Source organism: Pleurodeles waltl, chromosome 1_1, assembly GCF_031143425.1.
Source record: "Pleurodeles waltl isolate 20211129_DDA chromosome 1_1, aPleWal1.hap1.20221129, whole genome shotgun sequence".
NCBI classification, from domain to species: Eukaryota; Metazoa; Chordata; class Amphibia; order Caudata; family Salamandridae; genus Pleurodeles; species Pleurodeles waltl.
The window spans coordinates 319,802,209-319,821,885 of NC_090436.1; the positions used below are offsets into that span (position 1 = coordinate 319,802,209).

Sequence of the window (19,677 nt, forward strand, 5' to 3'; positions counted from 1 at the left end):
AATAACCTTTTAGTGAGAATAACTAATGAAGACCCTTCAAAGACCTGGAAAACTGGTGGGTTTTAACATGGTTGTTCTGTGTATCAAGTTGGGTTGCTCATCTAACTAGGTACTTTACAATGATTTCCAAGTAGTCTGTGAGGTTATGTTTGTTCATGAAGTGAGAACTGCTATTAATGTAATTGGTTATTGAAGGAGCTCTTCATAAGGACACACTGCCCTGCCCCGCCGGTGATAAATAATGGGCCCAAGTTGGTTCAGACGAACGAGAGGATTTCTTTCAATTAAGTAGCTGAATTGAAAGGACTAATACAGCCTTAAAACATTGTGTTCCATTGACTACTGGAGACTGTTTGGACTGTAAGTCAGAAGTGAAGGCTTTGTTATGGAGTTGCAAGGCTATGTATGCTACATTCCACCGCTGAACAATCAAATGTGTTGTCACGTGGGAGAAATCCATGTTTAAATCCTTCCCCGCCTTGAATACCCAATAGTAAGTGCATGCATAGGAAAGTTAGTGAAGAATGTTTCAGAGGGTTTGTATATGATGTCACTTGTGATGCAACGTAAAATCCTGTTGTGCCATGGTGTTTATTTACTAGGGAAGAGGGGGCGTGGCCATATACATGTAATGAGGGTAGCCCAACCTTGCAAGGAGGAATTGCTGTTCGTGTGCTATCAAATCGTGGGTAAAGATTGCTGGAAAACGGTAGTAACACCTGAACGCAAGACGTTTCGCTAAGTACAGTAATGACAATGTTTTTTTTTTCTAACCAAAGAGCTGGGTGTTGAAAACAAAAATTATTCTGATACTCTACTGAGGAGTGGATGTGTAAATATTATGCCTTGGTCGATTGATGCATTTTGGTTGGATAGATGGATGTGAAAGTCTTCATATTCGTCTCACATTTCTCTTATATAAAATAATGTAATACATGTTTTGTATTAATCTTTTATATCCAAATTGCACTTTCTGCTAGGGGATGCCTATGGGGATCAAAATGTGTCTTACAGAGGGGCTCTATGCGCCAGTGAATGTTGAAGACTAACAGATTCTGCTTGCCAGCACCTTTCGGGCCCAGTTGTTTTACCAGGTATATAAGCGTGAGCCTGGTGGAATTATAGTCTTTACTGTAAATATAATTTGTGTGACACGTAATTCGTGATTTTGTTAGTTCATGTACAGTTTCATTGATTATGTCATCTGTGAGGTAATGAGAAGTTATAGTTGTGTAGTTGAACATAAGTATAGAAATGTTATAGTCTTACAGTATTGCACAGCGGGGGTTGGTCGTCGTCGGGAGATTGTTATAGGAAACTGGTGGATGTAGTATATAAGCAAAAAAACCAAATATTGACTTAGAAAGCCAAAAGGTAAATTGACGGTATGGTTAGATTTGGTTGTAACAGCTCAACATATGTTTTTAAAGACACAGAGTTTCACTAACAGCCAAAGTGCAGTCATGATTATGAATTTAAAAAAAGCCCTGAAATTCACAAATTAAGTTAAGGACCGCACTCCTTAAGTTGCATTACACGTCGTGCAAACCACAACTTGCACACCAAAGGCACTGCTCATGATTTCACACTATTTAGACCAGTAAATAATATATTATAGTGAACTCTTTCAAAGTGTTACAGGTAATGTAATATGTACTCCCACCTGTAAGAGTATTTAAAACATTTGTAACTGCATCTGTTGCCTGATGGATGCAGTAGTGAGTGAATCAGGTGCAGCCTTCAGATTGGTCCTTGCACACCAACAGGGAAATCACAAAATTAGAGCCACACAACAAACTGTGTGCACAAAGTGCATCTACTTAGCCACTGGACCTGCAAGCGGGCAAACCAAAAGACCGAGCACAAGTTCGAAGACCACTAATTTTATCAAAGGGGCAATACAGTGAATCGAGCCAATAATTGAGGAAATTGTCAAAATGTTACTGCTGACTAAAGAACACGCTGAAGCTCTAATAGCAATTAACACATAGCCCCTGCAGTTTCTCCAATTGAATCTTCTGATCCAGAACCAATCAAGCACGTATAACAATGTTTACCGGTATACATCTGGGGAGTTAGGGAAAACAAGAGTCTCTTTTCTAGTACATCAAGACCCCCTACTCTCATAAAGTACCAAAACACATCACAAAAGTAAACCGAGGGACACATCTACGAAACATCAAGGGTAAGTGACAATAATGAGGGACACAGCAGTTTGTCTCCATTGCCAGCAGGACCAGAACCGGCCCTTTTGAACAACAAACTCACTTTCCGTCTTCCGCTTCACGAATAAAATTCTCCCAAGTAAAACAGAATGAAAGAGAAAGGCAAGACGATGATTCTCAGAATCCACCAATCTCACCAGCCCTGGGAACAACTTTTATAAGAACATGTGCAGGTCATTAAATACTGCAGTTACAGGCCTGCCCCATCAATAAGACAAAACTGAGTTGAAATACTTCAGGCAACAGTGATGCACGTAATTTAAAATAGTAGGAAATATAGAGGTTTCCCTCAATTTAAACTACATTAATGCACTTGTAGCCCACTGGCTGACACGTTTGCTGCTGTTCCCAGGACTTTAAAAACTACTACTTAAGACTGAAGAAGAACAATGGAATAACAAACTAGAAAGCTGAAGCACTGATTCAAAAACAGGAAACTTCCACAAACATCATTAATACATGACTCCTCCAATCCAGTAATCGATTTACTAGTTCATCCCAACTACGTGCTCAAACTCCTCGATTTAGAAAGTCTTTCTGGAGGAGGGGTTGCAGCTACTCAACCCAGTGCAGATATTTCAGAATCTAGAATTATTTCAGGCTTGAATGAAACACTGTACTGCAGATACAAATTTATTAAAGATACATATTATAAGCCACCCATAGGGAGGCAACCAATTAATGGCGCTCTTAACCAAACAATCTCCCTCTCACCCATCAATAACATCTTTATGGGAGATTTCAACCACCACTGGAGGGACCTTATGGACTCCCAGGCAACTCAACCGAGTTCCTTTGTAAGTAACAATTTAGTACATCTCTCAATAATTTCTTAACCTTCTCATAGTGCTTAAGAAGGTGTCCCGTCGCTTGACTCCATAGCACCAGGTCTGACTGCTACCACATCCTCTTATATCTCACTTCCCCAGGGCCTTTGGTTAAGGGCCAAATCTACATATCTAAACTGTGGATTAGAGACACTAAACATATCAATACCAATATATGAGCCTCAAATAACAGATCACTACTCGAAACCCTGTAAGAGGTGCAATCAATATCCTTCTTGAAAAATCATTGCAACAAAACTATGGCCATTATAATAGATGAAATGGACACATGAAACTTGAAGAGACAAAAAATAAAATAATAAGGAGCTAAATGAATGGAGAAGCCAGTCTAGATCAGTTAAAAATGTGGAGGCAAAATCCCGCAATCAGAATCTAGCAATACTTCGCAACAAAAGCATCAAACCATCCCAGAAGACTATTTGAAGTTATCAAGCAACAAATCACCCCTACAACTAAAAGTGACTTCAACACCTTAAAGGAACTATGCAAAGAGTTATCAAGCTTCTTTATAGATAAGATTAAAAGGACAAACGATCAGTACTTTTTGCTTCAACTGACGCCAAAGCTTCTATCCTACCCTAAAGCCAAAGCATTTCGGAGCAAGTTCAAAGAAGCTGACTGAAGCAAACCTATCAAGAAAAGAGTTAGCACAAACCAGCCACACAGTTCGTCTATAATATTTCCTCCACTATTCACAAAGAAATCACCAGTCATCTTCCTTTATTGGATGCGGTTGACCAACTTTCCTCAGGCCCAGAAAATTGGACAGGTTGCCTCACTCTTGAAAAGACAAGGAGCTAAACCAGGCAACCTGAACAGCTTCCGACGAGTGACTAATTTCCTGTTTCTAGCTAAAATTTTGTAAAGTTCCATCCCAACTCAATTCAGTCAAGACATGAAGTACCACAAGTGACTAGACAGTCCTTTTGCAAGAAGACAAAACATATTTTAAAAATTGGCTGTCTTCCAACCACCTCAAGAAGAACCATATGGAAACCAGTCTCCTCCTCATCTTCCCCCCTCACTTTTGAACCTCGGTGCAAGACTGGTTGGCGTTACTAAATGTTCTGAAGTGGAGACCCCAAATCAATAACCTACCACAACTCTTTGGATAACCCTTGACAAGTGCCTCAACCTTCAAGAACACAAATATGCCACAACTATAAGTGCCCAACAGCTTCTCAGGCTTCCAAGAAACATCAAACCTTTCATTCCGAAATCAGACGTCAGAAATGTGGTTCAATCTATTGTCATAGCTAGACTTGACTATAGTAATGTGTTATTCATTGGAATCCCAAACTTACGCCCTTCTACTATAAAGGCACCACTTAACACAGCAGAGAGGCTGATCTTGGGAGTGAGATACTTTGATCACATCACTCCAGAGCTCATATCTCGCAACTGGCTCCCAACTGAAGTTAGATACATATTCAAAGTAGACTACATTACACACAAAGCTCTGCACGGTGCCACCTCGAAATACCTGGCTAAATAACTCACACTATCAGGGCACAGTCGCTCTCTTTCCAGAGCTGAATCATGACTCCTCGACCCTCACCCCCCTCCTTTGCCCCCCCGGCTCAAAAAGAGAGAATCAGCTTACGAGACTTCTATGGAAGTGCACCAGAAATGGAAGAAGATCCTTCCAGAGATGAGCATGAACCCCTCATTCAAAACCTTCAACCAAAACCTAAAACAGCTCCTTGTTCTGAAGTACTTGCGCAATTAAAAACTTTGCATTTCCAGGGCAGATGGGACGTTGATGATCCAACCAGAATATGGAAGTCAATCCCTAAAGAGATGCGCACATACCTCTCACTTGAAGCTTCCAAGATGGACTTAAAACTGCTACTCCTGCGGAATTATACCCTCTTACTCTTGATCACCCTGTAAACAGAATCCACTTTGCTCCCCTCTATTCCTTTATAAACCTACGGAGTACTTTCTACTACATTACTTATGTCATACTGTTACTACTGTAACTTTCCTAGTTATTATTGTAATGTGGTCAGACACTCCTGGGTCTGGCACGCTCCATATTAAACTGTAAATACATGACAGAACTTGAAAATGAAAAGCCATGCACTAATCCTAAATTACAGCCGGAGTCAGGTAACAATGTAAAGAGAAGCGCCGAGATTAATTTCAGCTCGCATCTCGAAGAAAAATCGACAGAAACTAAAAAAATAATTAAAACAGGAAGGAGGCAAAACGATGTGTATACACTGTTTCAGAAGTTCATTAAAAGTGGAGGATTAACATTTTTCAAGGTCCTGTTAGACTATAGGCAGGGAAAGAAGCAGGGCACTAACATATAATCTCGCCTAACCTTTGTTGTGATGTGTGAAGAAGCACTGAAGGAAAGCAAGCAAGACAACAATGTTACGATTAAACCAAAACACTGAAAGTAAAATTATCATTGTCGAATTTGAACCTCGTGGTTCGGATTTTCAAGAACCAGTTACAATCGCTATCAAATCTGGAACATAAATAATACCATACAGTGCTGTGGCAGATAAAATCATTTGACTGCACTTAATATTGGAGCTCCAATTGTTGTAAAAAGCCCCGTCTTATTCTCTTCCTGTCTACAAAGTCATGCTTAATTAAAATCTCAGACAGTAGGGAGCAGAGGGATACCATCAAGGAATCTGTAGGTCCCACAGTGGTTTGCCCCTAAGTGATTGGCGTTGCACCCGTGTATTTTCCGAATAGCAAACATAGAAACTACAAGCATTGGAAAAGCCAATAGGTCTCACCTATCCAACAGCGATTGGCTTTGGCAATGTCTTTTTGCCATGTTGTACACAGGTGTGGCTTCTTTCAGCATGGCTAAAAATTTGTGGTGTGGAGTGCTGTAGCGTGTACTGGGGGAGTAGAGTGGATTTGTTGGAGTAGAGTGTTGGAGTGCCTTGGCAGACTAGAGTTTTTGTGGAGAGGAGTAGAGTTCAGTGTTCCAATGGCAGAGTGTCGCAGAGTGCACTGTCAACGAGTCGAGTATCGTGAAATAAGGTGGAGTGAGGTGGATTGTACTGAAGTAGAGTGGGGTGGATTGGACTGAGGTAGAGTTGGGTGGATTGGACTGGTGTAGAATGGGGTGGATTGAAATGGGGTGAGGTGGATTGGACTGGGGTGGATTAGATTGGATTTTGGTGGGTGGATGGGAGTGACAGGACTGAGATAGAGGGGGTGGAGTGAGGTGGACTCGACTGGAGGAGTGAGAGGATTGTGGTGGAGTGGAGTAGGGTGGATTAGATTGGGGTAGGGTGTGTGGTTTAGAGTGGAGTGGGGTTGGTGGGTGGATTAGAGTGGAGTGGGGTAGGGTGGATTGGATTGAGTGGAGTGGATTGGGTTAGGGTGGATTGGGTTGGATTGAGGTGGGGTAGAGTGGATTGGGGTGGGGTGGGCTGGACTGGGGTGGTGGGGACTAGATTGAGGTGGATTGGGCTGAGGTGGTGTGGATTGGAGTGGCGTGGATTGGAATGGCGTGAATTGGAGATTGAGCTGGCATGGATTAGTGGGGTGGATTGGAATGGGTTGGTTTGGATTGGGTGGACTGGATCGGATGGGGTGGATAGGACTGGGGTAGGGTGGATTGGAGTGGTGTGGATTGGACTGAGGTGAAATGGATTGGGGAGGGATGGTGTGATACAGGATGCAGTGGGGTGGAGTGGGGTGGATTGAGTGGGGTGGGTTGGAGGGGGTGGACTGAATTGGAGTGGGGTGGATTTGATTGGGTGGACTGGATTTGAGTGTAGTGAACTGGGTTTAAATAGACTGGAGTTGAGTGGGGTGGACTGGAGTGGGGTTGGCTGAACTGGAGTGAATTGGATTGGTATGGGATTGAATGGATGGAAGTGGGGTGGATTAAAGTGGTTTAGAGTGGTGTGGATTGGATTGGAGAGGGGTAGGTGGATTAAGGTGGACTGGACTGGAGTTGGATGGATTAAAGTAGATTGGATTGGAGTGTGATGGATTGGAGTGGGGTGGGTGGATTGGACTGGAGTGTAGTGGAGTGGATTGGATTGGGGCAGGTTTGAATGGGTTGGTTTGGGGTGAGGAGAGGTGGATAGGATTGGAGTGGGCTAGATTGGATTTGGCTTGCAGAGATGGATTTGACTGAAGTGCAGTGGATTGTGGTGGATTGAAGTGGGGTGAACTGGGATGGAGTGGGTGGATTAGACTGGAGTGAGTGGACTGGATTGTGGTGAGGTGCGGTGGGCTGGACTGGGGTGAGGTGGATTGGATTAGAGTGGGAGAGATTGTTTTGGATTGGAGTGGGGAAGACTGGAGCGGGGCAAATTGTTTTGGATTGGAGTGGGGAGTATTGTGGTGGTTTGGAGTAGGGTGGATTGGGGTTGAATGGGGTGGATTGGGTGGAATGGATTAGGGTGGAATGGATTGGCATAGATTGGATTGGATTGTGTGAGATGGACTGGATTGGTGTGGGGTGAATTGTGATGAGTGGGTGAATTAGACTGGGGTGAAGTGGAATGGTTTAGAGTGGGGCAGATTGGAGTGGGTTGGATTGTTTTGGATTGGAGCAGATTGTTTTGGACTGGAGTGGGGCAGATTGGAATGCAGCAGACTGGATTGTGTTAGATTGTTTTGGATTGAGTGGGGCAGACTGGAGTGGGCAGATTGTTTTGGCTTGAGTGGGGTGGATGGGAGTGGGGCAAATTGTTTTGGATTCAGTGAGGGCAGATAGTTTTGGATTGTAGTGGGGCAGATTTTAGTGGGACAGTCTGTAGTGGGATGCATTGTTTTGGAGTTAATAGGGCAGACTGGAGTGGGGAAGTTTGTATTGGATTGGAGTGAGGCAGGTTGTTTTGGATTAGATTGCGGCATACTGTTTTGAATTGGAGTGGGGCAGATTAGAGTGGAGCAGATTGTTTTGGATTAGTTTAGAGCATACTGAAGTAGGGTACATTGGATTGGGGCAGATTGTTTTGGATTGGGCCAGTTTGGAGTGGAGCAGACTGTTTTGGATTGGAGTGGAGCAGATTGTTTTGGATTGGAGTGGAGCAGATTGGAGTGGCGTAGATTGTTTTGGATTGGAGTAGAGCAGATTGATTTGGATTGGAACAGAGCAGATTGAAGTAGGGTAGATTGGAATGGGGCAGACTGTTTTGGAGTAGGGAATATTGTTTTGAATTGGGGTGGGGCAGATTGGAGTAGAAGAGAATGTCTTAGATTGGAGTGGAGCAGATTGAAGTAGGGTAGATTGTTTAGGATTACAGTGGGGCAGTTTGGAGTGGGGAGATTGTTTTGGAGTGTAGTGGGGCAGACTGGAGTGGGGAAGATTGTGTTGGATTGGAGTGGGGCAGATTGAAGTGGAACAGATTGAAGTAGGTTAGATTGGAGCAGGCAGATTGTTTTGGATTGTAGTGGAGCAGCTTGGAGTGGGCAGATTGCTCTTGGATGGAGTGGGGCAGATTGGAGTGAGGCAGATTGTTTTGGACTTAGTGGGGCTGATAGGACTGGGGCAGATTGTTTTGGATTGGAGTGGGGCAGATTGTGTTGGATAAGAGTGGGGCAGACTGGAGTGTGGCAGATTGTTTTCGAATGTAGTGGGGTAGATTGGAGTGGTGCAGATTGTTTTCGATTGGAGTGTGGCAGATTGTGTTATGACTCAGTTGTCCCATCTCTGGGAGGTGCTGTAAACGGACTATCTGCAGCCTGGGAATCACCGGTAACACTCATCCAGAGTCCCTTTCTGACTCCTGTTTCCTTCTCTTTTTGACATGGTATGCTATTCAAGACCTACATTTGCTTCCATGGACTTCATGTCCCATATTGCATTGCCTAGTAGTCAGTGAGACCTGGAATCTGCTGTCCATTGTTTCCTATGGGAATAGTCCTGCTGTTCCTTTGTACTGGATACTCTCCTCCAGGACTTGAGAGACTGGAACTGCACAAACCTGTGATCACTCTTGTGCAGCCCAGCCATGTGACCCTGCCCTGGGCTTGCAGCTGCCTGGAATACTTATAAGCTGCCATTTCCTGAAGCTCCCTGTTGTGCATTGAAGTGTGTTTCCTTTGTGTACCGGACTTCCTGCTGGCTTGTGTTCCAGTCGTGTTCCTGCATGTTTCAGCCAGAGCCTGCTCCCTGTTTTTCAGCCCTGTTCCTGCTTGCTTCAGCCAGAGCCTGCTCCCGGTTTCTCAGCCCTGTTCCTGCTTGCTTCAGCCAGAGCCTGCTCCCTGTTTTCCAGTTCTGTTCCTGCTTTGCTTCCTTGTTTGTTCCTTCCGTTCCTGGTATTATTTTCCCTTTACTTATTCCTTTGCTTCTTCCTTAGTGCCTGTAACCTCTCTTCTGTGTCTCAGACTTGCCCCCTGGTTTCTGTCCTCTTTCTCTGTGATTCCTGCAGCCTCTAGTTCTCTTTTAGTTAGTCTCTTACTTGTTACAATTTTCCTAGAATCCATGTGTATCTTTTGAGCTTCATTTCTTAGGCTCCTTTCTAGCTCTTTCTCTGTAATTTCCTTTTGGGACCTTGTGTCTAGTAAGTGTATTATCAGCCCTCACCTGTGTACAAGTGTTTTGCTTTGTACTGAGGTTGGCTCCTGGTTGCCAGGAGGCAATTCCTGCCCCATCCTTTGTCCAGTGCTGTATGTAGTCTTAAGTGCCTAACTGTGACAGTGTGGCATTGTTGTTTAGCAGGACCTGCCACTGTCTCCAGCTGGACCCATAAGGGCTTGCCTCGTGTATGTAAATACAATCTTTGTTTGTGCCCTAAGGGTCCAGAGACAGAATCACTTCTGCTGCCTCCTTTCTATGGGGCTTGAGGGGTGAATATCTGTAACAGTAATCTGCACAGAGGCACTGACGTTTCCTGTTGCTGTTGGAAGTTCTGAGTCTTACCTGTGTACAACATTAGTGGTAACCCCAGTGTGGTTGTCCATTACTGGTCTGTTCCCTATTTCTTCACACTAAGGTTGCTCTGCCTCCACTATCCTGTTTCAGTGCTTTACTATAGCTGTTCATTCCCACTGTATGCCTTTAGCGGCTCTTCTGCTTCGGTACACTACATCCATAGGGAGATATTATGTGACCTCAAGGGGTGCCCCGCCCAGAGTCCTGACAGAACCACACGGAACCGTAACAGATTGTTTTGGATTGGAGCAGATTGTTTTGGACTGGAGTGGTGCAGACTGAAGTAGGGTAGATTGGAGTGGAGCAGATTGTTCTGGATTAGAGTGGGGCAGTTTTAGAGTGGGGCAGATTGCTTTGAATAGGAGTGGGGCAGATTGTTTTGAATTGCAGTGAAGCAGACTGTTTTGGATTGGAGTGGAGCAGATTGAAGTAGGGTAGATTGGAGTAGGGCAGATTGTTTTGGATTGCAGTGGGCAGTTTGGAGTCGGGCAGATTGCTCTGGATTGGAGTGGGGCAGACTGGAGTGTGGCAGATTGTTTTGGATCTAGTGGGGCAGGTTGGAGTTGGGCAGACTGGAGTGGGGCAAATTGTTTTTGATTAGAGTGGGGCAGATTGTGTAGGATAGGTGTGAGACAGGTTGGAGTGTGGCAGATTGTTTTGGATTGGAGTGGGGCAGACTATCCTGGATTGGAGTGGAGCAGTTTGTTTTGGACTGGAGTGGAGCTGATTGGATTAGGGTAGATTGTTTTTCACTGGAGTGGCGGCAGATTATTTTGGATTACAGTCAGACAGACTGGAGTGGGCCAGATTGGAGTGGAGCAAATTGTGATGGTTTGGGGTGGGGCAGACTGGAATGTGGTATACTGTTTTGGATTTGAGTGGGCCATATTGGAGTGGGGCAGTATAGAGTGAAATAGATTGTTTTGGATTGGCGTGAGGTAGATTGTTTGGATTGGAGTGGGGTAGAGTGGAGTGAGACAGATTTTTGTGGATTGAAATAGAGCAGATTGAAGTGGGTTACAGGGGAGTGAGGCGGAATGTTTTGGATTGGAGTGAGGCAGATTGTTTTGGACTGGAGTGGGACAGATTGTTTTGGATTGAGTGGGGCAGTTTGGAGTCATGCAGATTGTTTTGAATTGCAGTGGAGCAGATTGGAGTGAGGCAGATTGTTTTGGATTGTAGTGGAGCAGATTTTTTTGAACTAGAGTGAGGCAGATTAGAGTGGAGCAGATTGTTTTGGATTGGAGTGGGGCAGACTGGAGTTGGGTAAACTCTTTTGGATTGGAGTGGGGCAGACTGTTTTGAATTGGAACAGACTGGAGTGGGCTAGATTGGAGTGGGGCAAATTGTGATGGATTGGGGTGGGGCAGACTGGAATGTGGTATACTGTTTTGGATTTGAGTGGGCCATATTGGAGTGGGGCAGAATGGAGTGAGATGGATTGTTTTGGATTGACGTGGGGTAGATTGTTTTGGATTGGAGTGCGGTAGAGTGGAGTGAGATAGAGTGGAGTGAGACAGATTGTTGGCGATTGAAATAGAGCAGATTGAAGTGGGGTACAGTGGAGTGGGGCAGAATGTTTTGGATTGGAGTGAGGCAGATTGTTTTGGACTGGAGTGGGACAGAATGTTTTGGATTGAGCGGGGCAGTTTGCAGTCATGCAGATTGTTTTGAATTGCATTGGAGCAGATTAGAGTGAGACAGATTGTTTTGGATTGTAGTGAAGCAGATTGTTTTGAATTGGAGTGAGGCAGATTAGAGTGGAGAAGATTGTTTTGGATTGGAGTGGGGCAGACTGGAGTGGGGTAAACTCTTTTGGATTGGAGTGGGGCAGACTGTTTTGAATTGGAACAGACTGGAGTGGGGCAGATTGTTCTGGATTGGAGTGGGGCAGACTGTTCTGCCTGGAGTGGGGCAGATTGGAGTGGGGGAGATTGGAGTGAGGGAGATTAATTTGGATTGGAGTGGGACAGATCATTTTGTATTGGACTGGGGAAGATTAGAGTGGGGCAGATGGTTTGGGAGGACTGGAGTGTGGTGGGTGGCTTGGACTGAAGTGGGGTGGACTGGTGTGGAGTGAGGTGCGGTGGATTGGTGTGGACTGGAGTGGGGCAGATTGGATTGTAGTGGGGTGTACTGCACAATTATGTGTTAAAGCATAATTTCAGAAATTACACAAAAAGAAACAATATCACTTTGCAATATTTAGAACAAGATAATAGTCATCTTTTGAGAACAGCACCAAAGAGCAAAAATAAAACAAAACATGAGTGCAAAGTTAGAAGAGAAGACTTAGCAAAATAAAAGAAAGGTACCTATAGAAAATAAAACACAGCAATTTTGTTTATACTGCCAGGGATGTTTTTGCCAGTCACACGCCTTTAGTTCGTAGGGCACTAGAAGTTGAAAAGAAGAAAACAATACCTCAGTCACTTCAATAGCAGCGGACGTGCACTGATTAAGTTGAATTAATCAGCGCTTGGTCCCTGCTCCACAGAAAGGAACAAAAATGATGCTTAGCCTGCAGTGACCAATTACGAGGCTGTAAAGAAGTGTGCCACGCAAGCCAACAAATGGTAGGCAACAGGCAGGCTTCCAAGCCCTTTTTGTTAACAATAGTGCCTCGCAAGCAAGAAACATGCACTAGAACATGCTCTCACAGGCTTGACCCTAAAAAAAAGGCAGATTTTTCTCACTTCTCCAAACGAGGTATGCTCATTTGGATAAAAGTGTTAGGAGTCCCGTCGGAGACCTCTCAGTTGCAGACCTACCCAGAACACGGAAATGATCACACACACACACGTTTTCCAAAAAGCATACTATTCATGATATACTATTCTTCTACAAATGATGTAAAAACTACCTTATTAAATTTCAGCTTACATCACAATTAATCTAAAACCATACCTAAGTTATTAATAGCTGGCTAAGGCTATTATATTTCTGAAGGTATGCTGCAAGTTATCTATAGTATCTCTTATGCCATCCAGGGTTTAAGGGGGAATCACTGGTCAGCATTCCTCTAGCAACTGCTCCATGTGTTTTTCCCCACCCCCAAACATTGGTATCTTTTATAGCCTTTTACTATATGGTGGCCTATGAGGCAAGATGGTAGTTTATGCTCTGTTTCTGTATTTATTACACAAGTGGTTAAATAATGCCTCTATTTTAGTTTCGAACGCACAAGGAAGTTGCTATCCATTGTGTCTTCCTTAGTTGCACATCAGTGATCATTTTAGATTGATGCACATCTATAGCTACCGTATAATGCTGAATGCTGTAAAGAAGGGGGAAAATCCCTTTTGGTTATGTAATTATGAGCAACCAAAAATACGTGGAAATCAATCTCATTTGATTTTTCAAAGTTAACATTTCTAGCACGCTCACATTAGTACAGGCCTTCGCATTCACTCTAATGCACAAAACAGGGTTTCATTAAGAAGCAAAGCCTGGGTTTTATGCCACATTATCAAAACGTATTGAAAGGCGTACCACAGTCTCCAATTACATTAATAATGAGAAGACAATGGCTCTGACCCGCCTACCAGACAATTAAGGGAAGCAAACTCAGATGTAAAGAAGTCAGAAGTAAGGAAGCAACTTCAGAAATCCTAAGTCAGATAGATGCAACATCAGTTGTCAGAAATGATGAACCTGTGCTCATTTTTTCAGCCTCTCCATGAATCAGAGATGTGGCGTGGCACATTAAAAAATGGGAGTATTTTGTAAAACTCTTTAAAAGAAGTATGTCGACGCTTTTAATTTGCCTTCAGGGGGCTGGTACTAGTAGAAATTGTAAATTTGGAGGATAAAAGCCCCACCTAGTTCAGAAAAACAAACAAAACTAGCCATGACACAATTCACTCGCTTTTAGGAAGAATGTTAAAGAGGAAAATGAGGGATTACATTTTTTAAGCCAGCAGCTTTTCCTTACCTGAGTTTCACAGGGAAAGCAGAGCATTCGCACACCTTCGATAGTGGTAGGATATGAAATCTGATCAAGGAACATTTGAGTTTACGAGCGACAGCAGAATGAGGACCTACTAACATTCAAGTGCTACACATTTATAACTTGGAAAATGATGTGCCGTTTTCTGTTCTCCTTTTGACCATGGGTTAAGAGGAAATACGTGAATAGTTTTCTTGACATAATACAAAGGCACTTTATATTTTTCAAAAGGAGAATATATAGTCCTCACTGAAGACTTAACATTTAAATATGATGTCCTCTAACAACGTGCTCAAGTGGCACAGGAGTCCAAGGAAGATTATAAGCATCAGTTGGACTGACCGTCTAAATTTGAGTGGACTATCTGGGGATAGCCTAGCTCTCAAAACTGGACGAAATAAATGTAAGGGCACTGAATGGAATATACCAACTGGATGCCCTCAGCGATTATATACAGCATTCACTTGCATGCCCTAGAGTCTGTTCTAGTTTACACCCTTGGTCCAATACGGCTACTTTACTACTTTGTGATTCTACAGAACACGGAAAGTGATCAGAACACTCAGGCTACAGAACGGCTTGGTAGAACAGGCTGCTTACCTCTAGGTTCAGTAGAATGGATCTCTAATCCAAAAAGACTACATTGGAACATATCAACTACAAAACATTTTAAGAAGTGGAAATTGTGAAGAACGTCAATTGAAATATTGACCTGAAGGAAAGTAAGAGAGGAAGAAATGTGGACAGAGATGCTCATAAACATGATCTCTTTACACTGAAGTGGGGGCCAACAAATAGGACCACCTTAAGGATTACCAAACCCTAATGAATTAAAATCAGTATCCATACTAAGAGCACTGTCAAAACATCCAGAATCGTAGGAGAGGTTTGGGGTAATTTAAGACAATACAAAATGCATAAAAATTAAACATCTGGAAGGCAAGGTGAGCGCCTGGCTGAAGGATATGGGTAAAGTGGTACGAAGTACTAAAAGCAAAAGATATTTAAATGTTTTGGTGTCTATTTAAGATAGATGGCTTAAATCAGAAACTGGGCATGACAATGTATTGAACAAGCAATTGTCTGGCCACATACGTATGTTATGCATCCAACCTATGCGTCGCAAAACAAAGCTGGTCGATAGATGCCAAGTGGTCTTGGTGGGGGGGATACTAATTAAAGCCAGTAAACCTCCTACAGTTTTGAGAGGCACAATTAAGTTAAGCTGTACAATGCAACTGACAAAAACTCTTCCATTCCAGATTCAGGGTGGAGGTCTGTAGTCTACGCTTTACATAAAAAGGGAGATGAAGGTGAAGCTTATGGTTACAGAAACATAACCCTCCTAGACGTGAAGGGCACACGTTATGGCTTATTCCTATTGTCAGAATGAGCAAACAAGCTTTAGCTCGCCCTGTGAAATGGATAATTATAGGCTTTAAAATGTCACAGCAGTCCTCCACTCAAGACCCTGGTAGAGCACTGCATGCCTGTTAATTGTATTATATGCAAGTCACTGCCCACATTAAAAGGATACGGCTTTGGAGAACCTACAGTTGTAGGAACTTTAGAAACATTGCTAATGACTACTGAATCCCTTCACATCGGTAACTCTGGTGCTTGGCTGATGGTTGAAATAGGGGGATGGTGCACAAGTAAACAAAAGAAATCTGCAGGGGGGGGCACAGGGGCGCACATTAGAATCCCTGCTGTTCAGTCTCTGTATATCCGAATTGGGAAATCTGTCAATAATAAAAGATCAGTCCCCCAAAACTAGCAAGAAACCCACATTATCTACAATACAGAGATCGAAAGATTGTTATGGACAGAACACCAGTGGGCCAGCAACGTTTGTTAATTGCGTTCAATTTAAAACTCAAAACCAATTACTTGTAAATAGAATAAAAACTCAAATTCTTGCAAGTGGGAAAAATAAATCTAAATTACCTTGTACCTCGACTCAAAGAAACTGAATAAAGTGTAATCCTATTACGTAGGTACAACAGAGGAAACTGAAAGGCCCGCTTGAAGAAACCCAAGTTTAAATCCTTTTCAATACTTTCAAGTTTGTCCCAATCTTATGATTTGGGGCATTTTTTGCAGTAGATTAGCAGTTTGGTTAGAAACAGCCCTGGCAACTTGCATCTCTTATCTACCGAAGCCTACTTTGCATGCTCCTTTACAAATGGAGGCAACCCATCTTGAAAAAAAAAAAAACATCTACACTTGACATGAATTATTATATTTTTCTGGGACCTTGTACAACAAACCTATTAGTATGAGGTGCACTACTAACAAGAGGAAAATCCCATCAATCCCCTAAAAAATATGCAGGGGAATCGGTATAAGGGCCATGAATTGCGGCTAATTATAAAAACAGCACCTTTAAACCATTTATTAAGGACCACGTACACTATCCAAGTGGTTGGGATCAGTCACTGTTTGTGAACCACATAGGTTATTTGGACTGTATGCACCGTAGTAGTGATTGGAACCACTATGTATTCACCATCAACAAAAATTTACATCCAAAATCAGTACTAGTTAGCTACTGTAATGAAGTGCTTTTTTTTAGACAGGGTTATCACTCACTTTTTGCCTGATCTCGGAAGTGAATTCAACTGAAAGTGCAATGGGTTCTTGCTAGCCAGGTCCCCGTTGCCAGATCTCTTTCCCTAAACTGGACAATTGTTTCCTCAATTGGCAAATCCTTTAGCACCCTCTGTAAGTCCCTAGTAAAGGGTACCCATGGTACCCAGGGGCTGAGGTACTAAAGAAGGTCCCTAGGGACTGTAGTATGAATTGTGCCACCTTAAGAGACCCCTCACCAGGCACATGACAGGCTGTCTTTGTTAATTCTCAGACATAGTAGGTGACCAGGGAAGCAATTTTAAATGCATGTGCTGGACAATGGTCAATACGAGTACCCCAGCTACATGATAGCTTGATTGAAGATAAGGATGGTTGGTGTCAAACAACTGATATTGATGAACCCACACTGATGCCAGTGTTGGATTTACCAATGCATGCCACCAAAGGGCACCTTAGAGGTACCCCTTGAAACCCTGCCAGCCTCTGGTGTGCTTGCTGACCAGTTTCTGCCAGCCTGCCACCCAGGACACGGTTCTGGCCCCCTAAGGAGAGAGCCTTCTGCTCTCAGGAGGCCCAGAACAAAAGCCTGTCTTGGAAGAAAGTGTAACACCCCCTCCCAGAGGATGACCTGCTGATTAGCCTTCCTAAGGTGGCAAGCGTCAAAGAGCTGCCGCCTTTGAAGTGAGGATCTGGCTCCCCCCACAGGAAAGGAAGCCACCTCCCTGTCCAGAAGCCCATTTGGCACCTGGACATGCAGGAAAATAACTAGTCAAGTACACATGCCACCTCCAGGCTACCACCACCCCTAAGGTGGGCTACTGCGAGGTGGACACAATTTTGCAGAGGTAGCCATCTTTCAGGTGGCATACCTAGGAATTATGAGACAGGGTTATGCCCACTTCTCACAGGAAGTGGTCATATAGCAGGCGTAGTGACCCCAAGGGTGAGTAGCACATAGGCTACACTACACATCCCTATTGCCCCTAAATTTAGCATTTAGGCGAGTCCCTGGCACCAGGGAAGCAGATCCTGCCAGCTTAAGACGACCAAGGACACAGAAGAACAGCAACAGCAGAAGAGGAAAAAAAGAAGCAGCTGACCTGGTACCAACCCCACCAGCCTGTCTGCATCCCTCGTCGAAATCTGCACCAAAGTCGACTCATCCTGCAACTGTGACTCCAGAAACCCAGGAGGACTGCCCGCCTTCGAAAAAGGCTCACGTCGTCCTGTGAACAGCGGACCTGTTTTTCAGCAAACTCCAAAGGAAGAGACTCTGAATCCTGCTGTTGCTCCAGCCTGATTTGCCGCCTGGCCTGAGCCTGAAGCATCTTTTCACAGTTACCAATCTCCACAGTAACACACTGGACACCCAATGCTGTTTTGCACCCTGTACCTGGCCGCTCCCGCTGGTAGTGTACTGCTGGTGCTGCCTTGGACCTTGCCTAACACTCACTTTCACCTCAGGAGATTGGTCTTGAAAGTCGCTGTACTCTACCTGTTTGCAGAACTTGTTTTTCATCCCATAGGATAACATTGCAGAACTCAGAAATTGCGCTGTTTCCACTTTTTAAAGTGAAAAGAATTCCTGTTTAAAAACGTACCTACCTGAACGATTTTTCTCTGATGCCTAAACATATATAAACATACTTGATATTTTTACAAATTGATGAAGATCGCCTTTTTAAGTTGTGTGTCTCATATATTGACTATTGTGTGCATTTGTAGATGTCTCCAACTCCTCTGTGTTAAGCCTAAGTCTGCTCAAACACACTACACCTAAATAGAGCACTTTGGGATTGCATGGCAACCCATGTCCACTGACTGGGGAACCCTAGACCCTTTACACGGTATTTACATACCACATAAAGGCCCGGCTTCCTACAGCTACACAACAATAACTGCCCAATGAACAGCTTATAACTTCATCCCTTATATCTCAGATGTCAATGGCAACATAAGGTGTGATGTTTACAATGGTGTGAGAGAGGGTATCATTCCTGATGACATCTGTGACATCATGTGTGAAGTTATTAACAGGGTGGTAATTGAATACTACACCATAAATGGTGAACGTTACACTCTGTTGTGCTTTGATTACTAATAATACTATCCATCAACTGAATTTTTTTGGGGGAAAAGTCTATAGATTTTTATTACAAATAGATGTTTGATGTCAATAAAGAACCATAAGTTCTCCTTAAAGTTTTTTCAGTGGATTTTTTTGGTTTTGTCAATATATCCCTGTAGTCTGTTCAACCTACCCATGCCTCAAGGTGTGGCCTTTTGCCACAGTCTGATCTTACAGCATCTGCTCTTGGAAGCCATGTTGTACAATCTAAGACCAAGGGCAGACACAGTGTAGTCTAAGACCAAGGGCAGAGGGCTTGTGGGAATGGAACTGCCTTTGGCCACATGATATGTCCAAGTATCCTGCGACTAAAGACTGCTTCAGGATGTACGACAGCAGAGTGCAACAGGCGATGAGTGGCAATCGACCATTCGCTGTCCCCACTGCCCCTGAGCCAGCTTAGAGCGGCCTTTGGCCATGAGCAACAAGTGTGGGTCCAACCATGGTCTTTGGCCATCCGAGACGTTAAGTCTTCACAGCTATAGTATCTACTAGGAGCAGGAAACTGCCATCAGCCGTTCTCTGGGTGCGAGTCGCCGCCCGTGGTAATGATTTCATTGCACAATTAGAATGTCAAACCGCATTATGAATAAAAAGGAATCGGTTTCATTTCTTTAATTTAGCTCCATGATTACAAAGCAGTTGACAGCTGCGCTTTCAGTAAACAGGATAAACTGTGAAAACAAATGACCTTTCTAATTTTACCTAAAAACGGGACCCACTTCATTGAAATGCAGGATGTTTGCGGTTCACACTGCTGCCAATTAACACCGCTAATGACGCACGCTACGGTCGGCACTTACCACATTGGGAGCCAAAAATATTGTCACGTTGTTGAAAGAAGACATATCGGCCTGGAACATAAAATAATACGTCGTGAAAACATTGTTCATACACTAGCAGCTTTGCAGGTTTCTAATTGAAGCTGCAATTCTTTTTTAAACACTATTTTTATTTTCTCAAGTGGTTAACAAGACACACAGTACTACAATTCTAATGAAATTATTACTTGTCTTTTTTATAAGGTGAAGATAATTATTAAACGCCACAATCACATTTATATA

General features: G+C 43.5%; 1 protein-coding gene across 2 annotated transcripts in view; it reads right to left on the minus strand.

The window, feature by feature from the left end:
• The window catches only part of LOC138252981 (ATP synthase subunit C lysine N-methyltransferase-like), a 219,905-nt gene that overhangs the window by 24,519 nt on the left and 175,709 nt on the right, over positions 1 to 19,677 (minus strand). For both annotated transcript variants that reach the window (XM_069205816.1, XM_069205791.1), the window contains exon 5: positions 19,417 to 19,467. In XM_069205816.1, coding sequence (XP_069061917.1) covers positions 19,417 to 19,467 — 51 coding nt within the window. The remainder of the gene's footprint in view (positions 1 to 19,416; positions 19,468 to 19,677) is intronic.